This window comes from Dipodomys ordii, unplaced genomic scaffold (assembly GCF_000151885.1).
Source record: "Dipodomys ordii isolate 6190 unplaced genomic scaffold, Dord_2.0 Scaffold3, whole genome shotgun sequence".
NCBI lineage: Eukaryota > Metazoa > Chordata > Mammalia > Rodentia > Heteromyidae > Dipodomys > Dipodomys ordii.
The window spans coordinates 4353282-4373252 of record NW_012267219.1 but is presented as its reverse complement, the minus strand read 5'-3'; the positions used below and the strand labels follow the sequence as shown (position 1 = coordinate 4373252).

The 19971-nt window shown below is 35.2% G+C and overlaps 1 protein-coding gene across 2 annotated transcripts in view; it reads right to left on the bottom strand.

Annotated features, from left to right (window-relative positions):
* The window catches only part of Slc16a7 (solute carrier family 16 (monocarboxylate transporter), member 7), a 145186-nt gene that overhangs the window by 52793 nt on the left and 72422 nt on the right, over positions 1-19971 (bottom strand). For both annotated transcript variants that reach the window (XM_013021840.1, XM_013021848.1), the window contains 2 exons: positions 5414-5545; positions 1301-1547 (listed from right to left, as the gene is read on the bottom strand). In XM_013021840.1, coding sequence (XP_012877294.1) covers positions 1301-1517 — 217 coding nt within the window. In that variant the 5' untranslated portion in view covers positions 1518-1547; positions 5414-5545. The remainder of the gene's footprint in view (positions 1-1300; positions 1548-5413; positions 5546-19971) is intronic.

The following is a 19971-nucleotide window of genomic DNA, read 5'->3' as shown; positions in this document are numbered from 1 at the left end:
AATGTATATTAAAGAGCAAAGATGTATATCTAAAAAAATCACGTAAATCTGCTTTATTAGTTCACTTATTACATAGAGACTGGACTCTACATTCTTAAAGTACTTTTACTTTTCTTCAAGATATGAACTTATTCTCTTGAAGCTGAGATTTCTTTTATTAAATAAGTTACGTATATCTGGTCAATTAATGAACAGACTTTTGTTAGATTGCATGCAATCATTAAAATATACACTTGGTACACAACGAAAGGAAAAAAGATATGGAACTAGATCATGTATATGATGTCTTTATTTTCTTTTTTGTTTTCTTTCAATTCTGAGTTGGAATTCAGATCTTGCATGTGTTAGGCAGGTACTCCATCCCTCAGTATGACAGCTGTCCAATTTAGCTTTAGTGATTTTTTAGAGAAGGTCTCACACTTTCTGCCTGATCTTGGCCTTGAACTGCAGTCTTTCTATGCATGCCTCCTGAATAAATAATAAATAAATAAATGGGATTGCAGATGTACACCATCGTTCTTGTCCCTTCTCATATTCTATACTGCCTCTTAAAGTTACATATCCAGTGAAAAAGTAAAAATTTTAAAAACACATATATTTTAAATAATGACTTTTTTTCAAAAGATGTCATTATTTGACAAATTTTATGGCAAGGAGTACTTATTTCACATACACAAATTTAAATGAGTCTAGAATGTATATGCAGACACTTCATTATTCTCAATATTTAGCATATGTCTGAGTCAAGCAGAAAAGGTCAGATAAGGTGATGTTAGGGAAATGAGCCCTAAGATATGTATTCAAATGTTTTTTTTTTCTTTCATGCGGTTGTTTCTAACACATTTATAAGATGATTTCTCTTAGCTTTTTGTACCTCATGTTTTGCATAATAGCAAATGCAATATGTGAAGGGGAAAGGGAATCACAAAAACAGAACAATGATGAACCACAGCAACATTGATACTCACTTGACACTATGTGCATATGAACATCACCAGTTGGGTGGAAGATAAAGGTAGATGGGGTAATGATGATTAAAAACAAATGTACTTATTGTCTTACCTATGTAACTGTCACCACCCCACCCAGCTGATTGCCTTTTCAATTAAAAAAATTAAAAAGAAAAGAATTTAAGTTCTAATTACACTTTTGTTTGATTTTTTTAACTGAGTCTATAATACAAACTCAGAACTGCAGCATCTCAAGACAGTACACGCAAAGCACGTAGCATGAATATATATTGTTACATCAGAATTGAGACATTCTCACTCCCGAATTCTACTTTTCTGGAGACTCTTACCTCCTGCGTACATAACGGCCAGCATGATGGACGAGATCCACGCGATCTCGCTGTAGGAGGCATGGAAGATTCCCTGAATGTCTTTGAAAAATACTGTGACCGCCTTGGGAAAGGCATATGAAAATCCAATGCAGATGAAAGATGCTCCAACCACAACCCAGCCCCAGCCTCCATCGGGAGGGCTGTGGAGGGGCGGAGAGGTGGGCGGAGGTGGCATTTCCGCTGTTCTGATGGAAATTCAAGTTACCTAGACAAAATATAAACAACAACATAAAAATAGCTTGAACCTTATTTCTTCCGTAGAAAAATATACAAAAATGATATCACAGAAACAACTGGCTATTATGAACTAAAAATTGAAAGTATTTCATTTGTTTCAGAGGGGGAAAATAAGGCAAAGTTAAGATTTTTAGATCTAAGCTAAACTGCCAACTAAATAATTAGAACTATCTTAAATTTATTTCTAGGTATAAGAAAAAACAGAACTGCCATGATATATATATATATATATATATACACACACACACACATAAGTGTATAGAAAACATATGTATATATATCCATATAAGTGTATACAGATATACACATATATATTTACATATATATACTTTCTTAAACATATTGAACTTAACACTTTTATACTCAAAGATAAAAGCACAGGTATTACTTTGATAGATTACAAAGAAGTCAGTAGGAACATTTTGGAATTTTTTCCACTTTCAATAACAATGCTTAAAGTCATTTTACTGAATTTCTAGCATTAGAAATTACATTGTTTCACATGAACTACATTCATCACAACACACTTTGAAAACTGGTGCTATCTGTCATTGTATGAATGATTTATTTTATGTCAGGGATGTTTGTTGTCTGGGGGGCAGGGACAAGAGGGAACAATGTAATTGGAGAATGAAACTTTCAATTTGGGTGCTCCTTAAGAACACTGAACTGCCGGCTTTAAGGAAGGGAATAAGTGCTCACTTACAGAAGAAAACAATGACATACGCCAATATTTTTGAAATCACGTGTATTAAATTTAAACACCTTGATTCTTTAAGACCATTTTGTTTTTGGTAAAGGGATACTGGTTGTTTAGTTCCTTTTTAAAAACACAGTTTTATTGTTATTATAAAGGAGATGCACAGAGGGCTTACAGTTACATAAGTCAGGTAATGAGTTCATTTCTTTTTAAACAGTGTCACCTCTTTCCTCCTCTTCTCCCAGTTTTTCCCTCCTGATCCTTCTCTCCCACAAGTTGTACAGTTCATTTTCAACATAGTATCTAGTGAGTATCACTACTGAATTTGTTGACCCTTTGTCCCACCATTTTTGTGCTCCTCCTTACCATCCCCCAACACAGATGTTATTTTGCTTCTTATTTTTTTCTGCTATGTCACTGATTTTTATTTCTGTACCTTTTATCTTGTATGTAAGTGTATCTGTGTTGCTTAGCTCTTGACTATATGTAGTCCCCAGTCTCCATATCATCTTTACATCACTCTCGTTGTATTTGTAGATATCTTTCCAATGACATATAGAGGGAAAGACAGAACTTCATTTCTTTTGGGCAAGACTATGCTTGTAATAAGCTAACGAAATCTAATTTGGTCACATCTTCGGAAAACCTAGCATCAGGCAGGTCCATTTATTAATGATCTATGTGGACGTTGGAACTCTCATTTTACACACAGAAAAGTACATATGCAAGGGCATTGTCTGTAGGATCCACAGTGAAGAGTTGTCCATACTAACAAAAGTCACATAAATATTAATTTTGTCAGTAATTTAAATAGGCTCCACCATAAAAGGCAAATAATTTTATATCAAAATTATGTATATATATGTGTGTGTGTGTAAGTTGCACACATGTTTATAATATGCATCTACATATGCATATAACATGATAGTCTGTTGATACAAACACTGTACTTCTATCACATCCTGTCCTCTAAAATTCTGGTTTTATATGTAATTCTATATATAAAATTGATTTTATTTTACAATGGCTTCATTTTGTGGCACGAAGATTAAGCATGAGAGTGTTGAAGGTTTGGCACATTGGATCCTGCACTGAAGCATTTAGTATGGTAATAGAATGGTGTCTGTTCTTTTAACTGCAAAATCAGAGTCATTTCATTTTACTTCATAAAGTAACAAAGACTGACAGCAGGATCCATGTAAAGTAAATTGCAGGACTGATTATATCCTAAACAAATATTACCTGTCACTATCCTGGCCTTCCTTTAATTGATAATTAAACATAATGCTCCTTAACGTGGATTACAATTGGATTTTTTTCAATCCCATTTGAACATGGAAGGCATGTGTGTGTGGCTTTCATTTCCACCGAATTCCATGTTCTAAGTTGCATTTAATATTGCAACTATAATTTTAAAAGCCAAACCTTAAAAGAAAATTTTGCATAAAGAATACTTAGCTCCAAAGGTAGTGTTAAAATAATAATACTAGAGTCATGACTGCTTTCCTTAGTTCAGTATTCTGCACATTGAAGTGTTCAATATGACAGCATTTAGCTCAGTTAATTTATATTGAAATATATATGTGTTTTTATATATGTATGTATATACATCCCTAAACTTGATTACTATATGTAAACTAAAACTATAACTAACTCTAATTGAACTAACTATAACTAAAACTTATATTTTATAGTATATATAAAATTTTGATCATCTAAAGAAACAAGGTAAAATTCAATAATAATTTCATAAATACATGTGAACCTAAATAAAATGAATTCTATGTACTACATGCCTGTATTTACACAGATATGATTCCTTTATTTTGTGCTAGTGGAAGCAGTTGGCTTTTAACTTAACATTATATTTTCACATTTATACATGATTTACATTGATTTTTTTCTAATCTGATGTTATGAAGTTCAGCTGGTTCTTATTACTCGTGGGAATTATGCTCAATAAAGTTATCTAAACATTGAATTAGTGAATACTGAATCAATGATCATGGGAAAAATAAAGGATTGGGTCCCTGTAATTAGGATTTTAATCACAGTTTTATCAATTAATAATCTTGTGAGATATGTATATCTGCTTAAAAATACCTTATTCAACATAATTTATTGACTCATGAACTTTGAACTTAAGGTCAACTCAACTGTAGGAAAACTCAAACCTTAAAGGAGTTTGTGTAACACAGCATTTTCTCCCTAAGGTATATCACAGTATCCTTGCATTCGGGGACTTTCAAGTTAGCACTCCTGCAAAATTCGCACAGGCATTGTAAATAGCAAAATTAGCAACCAAACCCTCAAAAACGTGGGAAACAGGGCACTTAGCAGGCTGCCAAGAATTCTTGGTTTTACTATAAGTAAAATAAGGAAGTAAAGTACTGCCAAAATTTAAAATGCTTAAATATAATACATTCAAATAAAAAGGGAAAATACTAGCTACAATCTTGACACTAATAAACAGTAGTATATAAATTGATAAACATTAGGGTAGGGCTTTAATTAAAGACATGACTATATGCGATGTAAGACTGTAAACAATTCAAAGTTCTATCAAAATCATAGGTGTCAGCAGATAAAGCAGTAGAAATTTCCAATTAATGTAAAGTAATTTTATGTATCATCTCCACAACTAGATTATGAGTCTTCTGATTTTGATACATAATGATATTTAGATATCATCCACTGAGCTGCTGAGAACCTTGCTATAGCGTCTGGGCTATCGAAAGGCATTGATGATTAATAGGTGAGCTTTTGTCTTGGTTATAAGAGTGTTCTTTATTTTAATTAGAAGTACATGTTACAAGTCTCCACTTTTTTATTTGCTGCCCACCTTGTTTATTTCCTATGAAGTCTCATCTAAGGGTCTCTTAACTAATGATTAGAAAGTATATCCAAACCAATTAGCTCGTGGAAAATTGCATGTCTAAAATCATGGGCCTACTTTATTCTCAGTTATTGAGCTGACAAAGAGTCAAGATCAATTTCAAACACACGGACATTAGCTTCATGATTCTTTCTGTGTACAATTCTGTAATCCTTGATATAATTAAACAGTGTTGTGTTCTGTTCCTTAGATTTGCAGGCATAAGCCAAGAAAAATGGAGTTAAAAATAGATTTTTACCTGTTGACAGATGTCCACTTGAACAGATTTCTTTGGGTTGTATGTAGAATTTTTAAGCCTTGTCACTTCACATTGAAGTGTAATATTCAAAGGCAATACAAAGGAAGAGAGGTAGAGCAGATTCTGAATTCTCTATGGAAATAGAAAAACAAAGGTTACATGTAGAATTATACAAGCCTGATTAGAGCACCTAGCTTTGACACATCTCAGTAATTGTCACCATTATTTAATAATTATGTACACTAAATAGAACCATATTTCATTGACACCACCCACCATTTTTTGTTGCCACAAATGACGAAATGTGTACATAAGGTACAATAAGAAAGAAAAAGTGTGAGATGAAGCATTGGATTTGTTCTCAACAAAATACATAAGCAGATCACATAGATACTTTAACATCATGAGAAAAGAAATGCTGCCATACATTAGCTTTCCCTATATTATTTAATTTGTACTAAAATTTAATTAAATAAATATCCATTGCCAGTTGAAAAAGGTTAAGTAATAGAACAATTTCAGTAATACACATGTTTTAACAATGAGCCAAAATGGGTAGAAAAAAAGGAAATAAAAAATATTTTATTAGAGAATTATGGTTAGAATCCAGACTTCCTAATCATGTCTTGGTGATAGGCAAATATGCTAAATCTCTAATCTATTAGTTACCTTTATTTCAGTATGGCACTGAATATATAAATAGATCCAGTCCTAAGAGGTTATTTTCTTTGATCTAAGCCTTCATTTAACTAGATTAACTCTGAGAAAAAGTCAATCATTTGGATTAAACAACAAGTCATCCGCCTTGTGCTAAGACCACCAATTCACCAATTCTGAGGTCCTGAAAGAAGATAACAGAGCCACTGAGTCAAAGGAGGTTTTTAATCAGAAGACGAAGGAAGTGTGAGCTCAGTGTTAAGTCAGAGGGACTATCAGGGGAAACAAGAGTAAGAATGAGTAAATGGACTCTGACAGTCACAGATACAATCTGAGACAGAGGCAAGAACAGAACTGAAGGTTTAACTTGTGCTAAGAATGAAGCATGCACATTCCTTGCTTCCCCTGAGTCTGGAGACAGAGCAGTAAGAAGACGGCCTTACCAACTTGTGTCTGCAAGAGTCTTGGTGGTGATTTTTGTATGCTGGGTAATTCATGAATGTAGTTCCATCTACACCATGAAAGCAGCCCACAAGGATGAATGAAGAATTGTTTTTTGTATTCCTCTGTTTCTTCTAAGGCTCATTTCATTGGAAAGCATCTAAAAACTGAGCTCTGACCCCTCCCCCAGGCTATAATTATTCCTACTCATGGTTTATATACATTAGTTGAAGAGCTAGAACAAGAGTAATCCTGAGTTAGGAAATGGAAAGACTTGGAAAAAAGTGTATTAAGTGAAGTAAGCCAGGCCCAAAGAAACAGGTCCCATGGTTTCGCTTATTTGCAATAACTAGTATATGTCTGAGTCAAGCAGAAAAGGTCAGATAAGTTCATGTTAGGGAAATTAACTCTAAGATATGTATTCAAATGTTTTTTTCTTTCACAATTTTTTTTGGGGGGTCCAATCGTGGGGCTTGTACTCTGGGCCTGGGCGCTGTCCCTCAGTTCTTCAGCTCAAGGCTAGTGCTCTACCACTTGAGCCACAGCATGACTTCGGCTTTTTTCTTTTTGCTTATGTGGTGCTGAGGAATCGAATCCAGGGCCTCATGCATGCAAGGCAAGCACTCTACCACTGAGCCACCTTCCCAGCCCTGTTTTTTTCTTTCATGTGATTATTTCTAACACATTTATAAGATCATTTCTTTGTTGCTTTGTATGTCCCTCCCCCACGGTATAAACCCTGCTTTCACTGTATTTAATATCGGTATAATTTGGGGAGGGGAATGGAAAAAAACAAATCGTTTAAATGGGGATACAGGTGGACCCATTGCAACAATGAGATGTACAAGTTGGGTTGTTATGTGGAAAACAAACTTTACAACTTTGGTGGTGTGGGGGGAGGATGGGAAGGGATGAGAAGGGGAAACAAAGGAGGAGGCTACAATGCTTGATAAGAAATGTACTCATTATCTTGCCCATGTAATTGTAACCCCTCTGTACAGTATTTTCACAATAAAAAAATAATAATCCTGAGAAATTCTTGGAATGCTACAAATCCTCTATGCTCACTACAAGTTCTTAACATTTTACAGTGCCTTCATCTGACTCTGGTCCATTTTCTTTCAGGAAGAACAAATCACATTCTGGACTCTTTGAATGAGTGGGTCAATCATCTGGAAATACATCACTTGATAGTTACACTTATTAATACCTTTGTTATATCCTTTTCTTGGCATATATTAAGCTTCCATATTCTATTTTTAATTAACATGATATGTTGGTCTTTGACTTTAACAATGAAAGACAATGTTTTAGAATTAGTGTATCTGGTAAAAGACATACAACAATCCTTTAGTACACGTAAACACCAATTCTTTAGTACTTTGGAAGTATTTCTTTTAATTTAGGACAGTAATTCTTTTGGTGATTCATGGCTGAAATCCAAGTTGGCACAAGGCTTATTATGAATTACCAAAGCCAGTATTAATGCACAATATTTGCTGATTTTATTTCTTAGCAGTTTCCATGTATGTCATTTTTTGTTGTGAACTTTATATATCACAAGAATGTGAAACAAAAATGATGCCTTAAAGATCTCTTTTTTTAACAATTCAATTAACTGATTTTTATAATTCCATGAACCTGGAAAAAGTGATATAATTCTAAATCACATTCTATTCACAAAAGCATAAAGGATTAGAGATATAGAATGAGTTTTCCAAAATGTTATAGTCAATAAGTAATCAAAAATGGTATCATGAGCAGCATATTTCTATAGAGGCCATTGTTACCAATTCAACGTTAGCACACCAACATGAAAGCTGCACTTTATGCAGTTATATTTATTCCTTCAGTCTTATTCCAATGGGGAACATTCAAACTTCAGTTCATGCTCATGTCCTTGCCTGTCTTCTCCATCAGAGTTCATATAATTACTCTTTGAGTTCAAAATACTACAGCTATCCTTCAAAGTTTAAAATCCATCCTTATTCTAGTTAATTTACATCTATGGTTTCCATAGGACTTATTTTAGTCAATAAATGATGCCATTAATTGAAGAATGAGCTGAGAGAGCTCTCTTAAAGATTCGACTATTTCAAGTGACTTTGAACAACTTTTATGTAGTAGCCTATGTACTGAAACCTAAGAACTTCATCTTGTCTTCTACAATCAATACAGGCTGATTAATTAGGTTGATTAGTCTATGAAGAAAAAGATGTAGGACACAGACGCAATGAAGTGATAGGCAATGGAAAATGGCTGGACGATAATATATTCAAGGTTTTTTCTCATTCAGTTGAACAGACTATGGGAATGCTCCTTTATAAATTTTGTGAGGAATCCTTTCTTCAACTTCTTAAAAGTAAACCACCATGCTTCAGCTCTACAGAGCCTTCTTAATAGCGTACCCCATCTAAAATTTTATCTTTCAAACTAAGGTCCAGAAATAATATACTCAGCAAACTAAGTCTCAGATTAAATCAATAGGAGATAGGAGACTTTTGGCGTCTCTATAAATATCTCTAAATGCGCTATCATGAAAGCATGAACTTTCTATCACATCCTACCTAAACACTGGCCTAGGCTTTCACATAAATGAATTGATATGTTCTTGGAAGAAAAATCCACTGATCTTTCTGATCTCTATTACCTCTTTCTTATACAAAAGGATAGAACAAGCTCAAATTAATGTATACTGTTTAATTTAGGTGATAGCTCACCCAATTTTACAACAGAAATTAAATCAAGCCAAATCTTTTCTTTTCCAACCTGTAATTGAATTAAAATTGGAATCTAATCCTGAGGTTATTTTATTCTTCAAAGTGAACCATCTTTTAAATCGTATTGACATTTACTTTGACATCTAGGCAAGAAACTTACCAATAGTGCCTGGCCCACAGAATGTCAGTAACATGGAACATATATTTAGATTTAAATTATTGCTGTAGTTGTAATTACCCAGAATGCTAATTGATGACAAGGGTCAAACTAATCACATGTCATTAGGATGGGAAAATTATGAAAAAATAATAGGAATTGATAATAGATTATCTATGAAGATTTGGAAATTAATCTTCTAAAAAATAGTCCTAGACTCTGATATTTTGCAGTTAAATGTATAAAAACAAGTATAGTGATAGAAAGGTGGCTCAGTGGTAGAGTGCTTGCCTTGCATGCATGAGGCCCTGTGTTCAATTCCCCATCACCACATAACCAGATAAAACCGGTCGTGGTGCTGTGGCTCAAGTGGTAGAGTGCTACCCTTGGGCTGGAGAGCTCAGGGACAGTGCCCAAGCCCAGAGTTCAAGCCCCATGGCTGACCAAAAACAAAAAAAAAGTATAGTAGATGAGTGGGTGGCCATGCCTACGTCTCAATACTCAAAATCAACAGATTACCTTATATAGCAAAGGATGCAATTCATTAAAGACTAAGATACACTTGTTCTGCATTATTCAGGTGGGTCCTAAATGCAATCACACATGCCCTTGTCCTGTCATGCAAAAAATGGAGCAAATTTAGAGACAACAGCGCAGAACAGACTCAACAGAAGGGTTATGGTAATCTGATCATGGAAGGGAGGTAGAAAGTCAAGTGATCACAGGACACAAAACACCAAGAATGATGACAGCTGCAGGATGCCAAAAGAGGCTTGGAGCAAAGTCTTCCACAATGTCTCTTTCAATGAGTACTAGCCTGTGAGTTGGCTTTAAGAAGGGTGAGATTAAATTTCTATTTACTAAACACACCCAGTTTGTGGTAATTTGATACAACTGCCCCGGGAAACTGGTACAGTAGTAGTGGTGAATCATTTACACAAGCCATGAACCCAGAAATTACACCGTAAGGATCGCTTTGTAAAAACAATTGCTCAGTTATACACAAACCTATGTACTAGATATTCCAGGAAATTCACCATAAAGTGGCCAAATTGCTGCACATTCAGAAGATAGCACTAAAATCAATATTCCTATAATTATTGGAATGATACGCTCAAGTGTTGAAATTGATGAAATTACAATAAAAAAGTAATTGAGGCAAATAAATAGGAAAAACATGATCTTATGTATTTGCTATTATCTTCAAAGAGTTGAATGAGGATGTTTAAATTCAACATGTCCACTTTTGTGTACTATCCATCTTCATCAGTGTTACCTCTACTATTATTCTTCCTTCCCTACCTTCCTCCTCTATACCTTTCTCATCAAATTTCCTAGTTCCAGTTTTAATGTATGAACATTGGGTATTATGAATGTATAAACTTACCATTCCTCTTTTCATTTATCTGCCCCCATCCTTTTTTGGAGACTATATAATTTATCTCTCCATACCCTTTATTCTTCATTTCAGTGGACAATAGTGTTTAAGCCTAAATTCAGAGTCAACTCTGAGATTTATTACCCATGTGTACCTGCAGTATAATGTTTTTGAACTTGATTGTTTTTGTCTTGTTTCTATCATTAAGTTACAGGGGACTCAGAAAGTGTAGACCTCAACCTGTAAATATACCTGATTCCCTCCAAAATAGTTTGTGGTTCTTTAAAAAATAAACGCTTAGAATTACCTTTAATATGGTTGGGAAGCCATTTATAAAATCATTTTCACCTTTCATATTCAGTGATATCCTCTAGTCAATGCTGATAAATCTGGAATTATATTTAAGAGATTTTAGAGTGTCCATTTCTCAGTTCTCAAAGATTCTTCTAGTGTCGGGTCCTTTTTAAATTTGAAAGGATTAGATCATTATTGGCCCTAGGCAAGTGAAGTTCAAAAAAATTCTTTATATTTCCAGGAAGATTATGTGGCTAAACAATGTCTATTCCATTTTTCTATTTAAATGCTTATTTTTCTAAATTCAATAGGAAAAAAAAACTATATGCTCTTGTAATCCCAAAGAGACGATTCAGAAATATGTCAGAATCTTCTAGAGGATTCTATGAATTTTGAAAGAACCGTAAGTAGGATGAATCGACCTGACCAGAGGCAAGAAGAGACTGGGTCTTCCATTTTATGAGAAGTTTCTCCAAAACATTCACCTTATCCCTGTAGCTTTCCAATAGCAAAATAGCTTATTTTAATTACTAAAAAAAAAAAAAATCCCAGGCAACTGACCACAGATCTCAGAAGGTTGATGCAATAGCAAAAGTCTATTTTGTGTTGGATGTCTATTTTTCTGATTACTCAAATAATTAATTAAAAAAGAAAATTTAGAGGAAAAAAATCCTGGATAGACCTAGTTCTATTTACAGCATTTCTCACTCAGTTATCAGCTAAATTCTCCAAACTCTAGGGCCTATGGCCCACCTCCTGTGACTAATCATATGCAGAGTATGAGGAAACTAATGGCACTCTGAACATGCACCTCCATCAAATGGATGAAAATCTTACTGTTACCCACTTGGGGGACAATTATATGTACCTTTAAAAGCCATGAAAATTATATAGTTTTCAGTGAAAAAAATGGTGCTTAAAACATGGCAATATCACCAAAGTTCAGATACACTATTTAAAAATCTATAAAAAGAAAACAGCTAGGGAATATTCTGAAAGAACTGAAGGAAAAAATGTGTTTTATTAATTACACAAATTTGTAATGGTGCCATTATCATATCTTACTGCATAAAATCATTTTACGTTAATATTGTACATTTCCATAACTTCCCAAATTATGGTTTTATCTACCTTGAAAGAGAGATTGGTTTTAGCCAATAGACAACTTACTCAAAATGTTGATAATAAGGTAATAACTAATGGCATTAAAAGCCGTATTATCTAGATTCCCTGCCTAAATTTTAAAGTTTCCACTATTTTGTTTTATATTGTTTTGTTTCCAGGAATACCTGAATAACAGGCTGACATTCACATTATAACCGTAAAGTATTATTAAATGAATAACCAGAGATGTATGGTGATACATCCACCCAATAATATGTACAGAGAGCATTTGTAGGTAGAACTACAAAAAACACAAACAGCATTTTCTGGTTACCAGTTGCAACAGCATTTGCTGATACAGGTAAAAATCACTAAGCAAGACATGTGATACTTTAACATGCATTTTTTTACAATATTATCTAATAGCTATTTAAGAATCTGTTGCTAACATTTTGCAGACATGCAGCTTGCTCCATAACTTAAAATCTAGGATGCATCTCACTCTAGAACTAAAGTCTTAAAAGAATTAAAAGCCAATTAAAACCTTGAGGGTAGAGATGAGCAGGTAGAATAATGAGAAAGAATGATGGAAGTGATGACATTGAGCAACGTTTTGGAATCATAACCTCTGGTTCAATTATATAACAGTAAAATGTTTACAAAGAAAAAAACATATTTCTTATTGTCTTTACACTACTCATCAATTATGAAGTACTCAAATTATCTATATTGCTCCCCCTTCTGCACCTGTTGTCTATTGCCTGATTCTGATTTGTGTGGCTTGGGGTTTTGTCTGGGTTTTCTGACCAGTTATGTATTATACTAATGGTTTCAAAACCTAACAATTTGCTGATTTCCAAAGTAGGAGCAGAAATGAAAGCTGAAATCCACAGGAAACTATTCAGCGGTTTCATGAAAAGCAGACCACCACTCAGGATTGTGAAAGAACCTCTATAGTAAGAGAGAAAAACTGTGGAATTCAAAATAATCTAAAACATTACATAGTTTTTTTTTCCCCCTTAACACAAATAAGCAATGGTGTCACATCCCAAACATCCCAATAAACCTATTATAAAGAGAAACATCATTAAGCCAAAAAGTATGTAATTCAACTAAACTACAGACATCTCAGCTCAGCAGCACAGTGTATTTCAGTGGATTATTTACTCTCTTGATTCAGGTGCCCAGCCTTTTGAGGGAATATCCTTATCACATCATACCACTAGCATGGGAAAAGATCAAAAATTGAAATTTGAAACTTAGTTTCTACTGAATGTGTAATCGATTTTGTATCAACATAAAGTCAAAACTCACAATTCAAGACATCATAGCTTATCTGGCCGTTTCTGCTTGTCTCAGACATATACTAGTTATTGCAAACAAGGGAAACCATAGGACCTATGTTTCTTTAGGCCTGGCTTACTTCACTTGATATAATTTTTTCCAAGTCTTTCCATTTCCTAACAAATGAGGCAATGTCATTCTTTCTGATGGAGGCATAAAATTCCATTGTGCATATATACCACATTTTCTTGATAAGGACTCAAATGTTTTTTTCTTTCATGCTATTGTTTCTAACATATTTATAAGGTGATTTTTTTGTTGCTTTGTATGTCCCTCCCCCACGGTATAACCCCTGTTTTCACTGTATTTGATGTTGGTATAATTTGTGGAGGGAAAGGGAAAAAACAAATTGTTTAACTAGGGATACAGGTGGATCCATTGCAACAATGAGATGTACAGGACTTTATGTCGAAAACGAACCTTACAACTTTGGCGTGTAGGGGGTGGGGGTTGAAGCGGGCGGGAGGGGTTCCTGGCGGGGGAGGGGAAGGGATGGGAAGGGAAACAAAGGAGGCAAAATGCTCCATAAGAAATGTACTCATGGGGCTGGGAAGGGGGCTCAGTGGTAGAGTGCTTGCCTTGCATGCCTGAGGCCCTGGGTTCGATTCCTCAGCACCACATAAGCAAAAAGAAAACAGCCGGAAGTGGCGCTGTGGCTCAAGTGGTAGAGCACTAGCCTTGAGCTGAAGAGCTAAGGGACAATGCCCAGGCCCAGAGTTCAGGCCCATGATCAGACCAAAAAAAAAAAGAAATGTACTCATTACCTTTCCCATGTAATTGCAACCTCTCTGTACGGTATTTTCACAATTAAAAAAAAAAAAGACATTGTAGCTGGGAATGATTAGTGTAAGTGAATTAATTTGGCAAATCTAGTTTGTGTTCAAAGATTGCAGTCCCCTCAAATACATCTCGCAGTATAGACCTTACTTACTAACTTCAGATTTCTTTTGGCCAATGGGATGAAAATCACTATCATATAGATTACTTTTAAAATGTGTTTTAAGAGAATTAAAAACCTTATTAAAAAACAATTAAAAATTTCCAATATGACAACAAAGTCCTGGTTTCCTACAAATACAAAAAATCCTTTGGAAGTTAGCCAGATCTAACAGAACCGGCTTGCTGATCCACAGCAGAATGAAGAAGTAAACATCTTTTGTTATTGTGGTAGTGGTGGTTGTTGGTTGCTGCTGTTGTGAGCCTTGCGACACTGGAGTTTAATGGAGAAAAGAAAAATCTGAGGTGGAGGTGTATTGAAAAAAAAAATCCTAAACTATGTGACATGCTTAGGGATGGACAGCTGCTGATGTTAAGCTTGACAGAGGAGGTTAAGAAAATATCAATGTGCTACTGACAAAATATTTGGTCAGACGTTTGATTGTGACATCCTGAAAACTTTTTTTCTCTGTAACAGAGGCATTTGGGACTCTGGAAAGAGAAATGTGGAGACAGGATGTTAAAGAATGAGTTGGTTGCAATCAGCCATGATAAGTCAATTATTGTGAGAATCTATATATGTCAATAACATATATTACAGTTCCTTGCTCCCACTACTTATTCTTTCTATAAGGATATACAAAGCTGGGCATGTTTACACATTCTTGCAATCCCAGCAATTGAAAACATGGAAATATGCCAGGTGCCTGTGGCTCACGCCTCGTAATCCTAGCTACTCAGGAGGCTGAGATCTGAGGATTGCAGTTAAAAGCCAGCTGGGGCAGCAAAGTCCATGAGACTCTTATCTCCAATAAACCACCAGAAAACCAGAAGCTGTGCTGTGGTTCAAGTGGTAGAGCTCTAGCCTTGAGCTGAAGAGTGCAGGGACAGCGCTCAAGCCCCAGAGTTCAAGCCCCATGACTGACCAAAAAAATAAATAAATAAATAAGAAAGAGAAAAGAAGAAAACACGGAAATAGGAGGTTAGAGAGTTCAAGGCCAGTGTGGGAAAAATTAATGAGGTTTTATCCTAAATATATATATATATATATATATATATATAATAAAATACAACCAAAACAAAAAAAGTCTAGGAACATGGGTCAAGAAGTAAAACACTGGTCTAACATAAATGCAGCTCAAGATTCAATTCCCAGTATCACAAACACAAGAGAAAACAAAATACTGAGAAGCTTTTTTGAGTGGTAGTAACCCACAAAGAGGAAATTTCTCACCATCGACATAGGGTGTATTATTTTTCCTTTCCACATCAAGCCTGAAAATGTCACCTTCCATGCTAAGCAAGCCTTTACAGTTACCTTTTGGTATATTCCAATCGCCATCATTATTCTTGTGTGTGGGGTGGATTAATAAAAATTTTTAAAAAGAATTGCCTTGGGCGAGAGCATGAAGGATAGCACAGATGGCTACTAAGTGGCCAGCAGGAGCAGAACAGGTACAGAATCCCTAGGGAGAGGCAAGATTCACACTTCCACAGTATGGTCTGGACAAACAAAACATTTCATCTTTCTACACAAAATAATAGTATGCAATTTCTAGAACTTTCTGTGTATTACTTTCAGGCCCAGAAGAAAGTGAACCTACTGATAAGGAGAAACTACTGTACCTCTTCTATTTACTTAACTTCTTATCCTCAGTCGCATAAAAGATTCTAAAGTTAAGACACTTCCTGAACACAAAACCAAGCCAAAAGCAAGGTTATTAAGCCAGGGGAAATGATTAAAATAAAAATTTTAAAGAGTATGGCCTGGACACTTAAAATATCTGAGTTTATGGAGATTTAATTAATGGATTTATTTTAATTGACGAGTGAAATTTATGAAAACTGTTCACATACAATACGCTGTGTTGGTATATGGATACATTGTGGAACAGCGAAGTCAAATTGAATATCTATCACCTGAAAAACATTTTTTTCTGATAAGAAAGAACATTTAGTCTATTCTTTTTCAAATTTCCAATGTGATATATTGTTGTAAACTATAGTGACCATGAGGTTTAATAGGTTTCTTGAATATAGTCTTCTTGTCTAACAAACTCTGTGTGTAGTATCTTTTCTCAAGTCTTTTACAGAATTAAGTCAGACATCAGTAAATACTTTCAGATTACAAACTTGCTGCAGGGAGGAGTGGTGAGAGGATCAACGGTGTAGCCTCATACAGACCTGACAAACTCAATTTTTCATAATTATATATAGGCGGTCATGTATCCCATAGACCTGATATAGGGTATGGTTGTTTGCATTAGCCTAGAATCAAATGTTTTAAAAATAATTTTAAAAGAATTATTCTACAAAATATGCTGCCAACTTGGATAGATATGAACAGTGAGTACTGGAAATGTTAAATGACCAAGTGATTAGAATGACTGCACTTGTTGAGAACTTGCTTTAGTTGGTGTAAAAACTAGGTCACTAGAGAAATGTCTCCTACATACAAGATAATAAGGGATAATCATTTAGGCAAGTGATGATTACACAGGTCTTAATTTCCTTATTTTTTTAAAACATAGGGCAGAATTAAATATTCTCTGAGATCCTTTATGCTCCCGTTTTTTGAATCAGTGACTCTAAACTAATCAGCTTCTATAGTTTCTCAGCAGGTCAAACACAAATGTATTTCTCTACCTGAGGAAAAAATGTCACCATCATTCAAAAATGGTGAGGAGATACATTATATATAAACATCTTTTCCAGGCTTCCTAAAGCTAGAGGCTGTACTGGGCACATCTTAGTGCCTCAGGAGGCTGAGAACTGAGGATCACTATTCAAAGCTGGTCTGGGCAGGGAAGTCTTTGAAAGACTCCATCTCCAAAATAACCAACAAAAAGCAGGGTTGGGCATAGCTCAAGTGACAGAGCACATAACTAAACCAGCAGAAGGCCCTGAGTTCCAATCCCAGTAGTGAAAATAATAAATAAGAAGGAAATAAATAAAACCAAAGACCCATAGAAAAGTGCTTTGGTAAGAATCATTGAAAGAATTCCTTGATATAAGCACACAGATCCTGTGATTAATCATTAAATACATGCTCCTGAAGCCAAGTCTTAGTTCCTCAAGAGTGCTTAGAATTTTATTCCATTCCTGAACCACAATTTAGTTTCCATAGAAATGATCACAGAAGATCCTCAGAGAATCTAGTCTATGTGTGAATAGTTTTCATTTGACAAGATTAAAACACTGAAGCATATTTTCACAGTATTTAAAAGAATATGCTCCCATAAAACTGAGACAATTTGACTCCATGCTGCAAATCAATCACATGAATATACTTTTTGAAGACAGAGTAAAAATAGCACCATACTTTTGTATATTCAAGAATTTTAAAGAACTAATATGTCAGCTCATATACTATATAGTTTTCCTGCTTTCTTGTATCTGCTCCAATGTTTCTGCCTTGTATCTGCCTAATACACCTTAACTTATAAAACTTTATATACTACACAACAATCAAATAGAAATCATCTTTATTCTATATTGTTTGATAAAAATATCATGTTCAATGGTATTAAAACAGTCATTAAATATATCACTAAAAATGCCTAACCAACCCTCAAAATGATTGTCAAACATCTATGTACTTTATGACTCTGACATATTTGTTATCAGCATTTCTTATAAAGGATCACTCAGATCTAATAATGTAGCACGTTGCATAGGAACATTTTTTAAATCACGTTTTATATACATCATCAATTCATGATGAAGATCAGCTCTACAGAAGTATGGCATTGAAGCACCAAGGAACTCACAGCTTCAAGCCCTGGTATTTAGAATTCAATGTTATTGTTCTGTCACACTGACAGTGAAGTTGGGGCTGAATGGATCAAAATGAACCCTGAGTTAAATATGACCTAGACGGGAGCTACAGCAGGTGTTAAAAGTAAGTCCCTTGGTTTGTGTCTGCTTGTTACTTCTGAAAGACCACCAGACAGAGGCATCAGTCCAAAGTCACAGTACCAAAATGTTCTGTTTTTCCCTTTGCTTACCGCTTAGTATGCTAATCAGGATTGCAAGTTCTCCAAATAGACAAAAGTAAACAAACCAATGAATGACATACTCTCACCTACAAAATTTGCAAGTAATGAAACTATTATGAACCTGTCCTTTGCTTGTTTGTTCAGTTTTCTTCCCACTTTCCTTCCTCTAAAGGCCCAAAGGCTGAACTCTTTCTTCCATGTAGGGCCATAATTTGAAAGTAAAGATATCACCAGTGACTCTTGAGCCTACATCATTTCTCTATTTTTTCCAACATTTTATTAGCTTGATTTTCTTTCCACTTTGCCTTCCCTCATACCCTGACACATCAACCCAGACCAGAGCGCCACCTGACTGATGGGGCTGCATTTTGCGAACTTTCCCCCATCCCAGTGCTTTCTTGACAGTGCTTAATGTTCCACCAGCAAACACAGTTGTTGTTGTTGTTGTTGTTGTGTTGTTGTTATTCTGCAGCCAACTTTGTAAATCCTGCCTAACAGAAAGTTATGCAGAAGCTGAGACAGGAAAACAAGTGGAGTGACCACATGTCAGTCCTAGGAACAGTAGGAAGGAGAGTTCTAGCTTCAGTCTTCATCTCAATCAAACCTCTCCTACAGAAAGGATCTGTCTCTCTGCTGTTCTCATGCAAATCTCTTTGCCAAGAATTATGAATTAAGACTCTCTTGACTTCTCAGAAGGATTCTGCTAAACTAAAGAAGAAAAGGAAGCGCTGAGCTCTTGTAATTACTCTTTTACCAAGGTGTTGTTTCCTGTCAAATCATGAGGCAGTAAAAACACCAGCATCACATGCCCACACCTTGATGTGGGTCCTCCCAGCCTCTGACATTGTAAGAAATAAATGTCCATCCTTTATGAACTACCCAAACTCAGGTGTACTATTATAGCATCAAAAATCAAATGGATGCCAGACACCATTGGCTCACACCTATAATCTTAGCTACTTAGGAGACTGAGATTTAAGGATTGAAGCTCAAAGCCAGCCAGGATAAGAAAGCCCAAGAGCTTCTTATCTCTAGTTAACCACCACCAAATCAGAAGTGGAAATGTAGGTCAAGTGGTAGAATGCTAGCCTTGAGCAAAATAACTCAGAGACAGTGTTACAGCCTTTCAGAGTTCAAGCCCCAGGTCTTGCACCCAAGTGGGGAGGGGTGGGGCAGAGACTAGAATAGTCTCAGTGGACTGGATTCACTGAATCCTGGAAGGCAAATAAGATGAACTCCTAGAATGTGTTAAGGTGGGATGGGGTTGTGAGTAGTGATAAGTAACAATAAAATAGTAGTTGTGGACATCGTGATACCTGGATACATATTGTTGGAGAGAAATCAGGATAAAATAGGATAAGAAAATTCTTCTTAATCTTTCTCAGCAAGGGAATAATATGATTTGTTTGCATTTTAGAAAATTATCTTAGATAGAGTACAGAAGGTGGCTGGAGACAGAGGATAGAGCAACGTACTAGTTAGATTCTGTTGCAGTCATGGGCTGGGGTTTGTAGCTCAGTGAAACAATG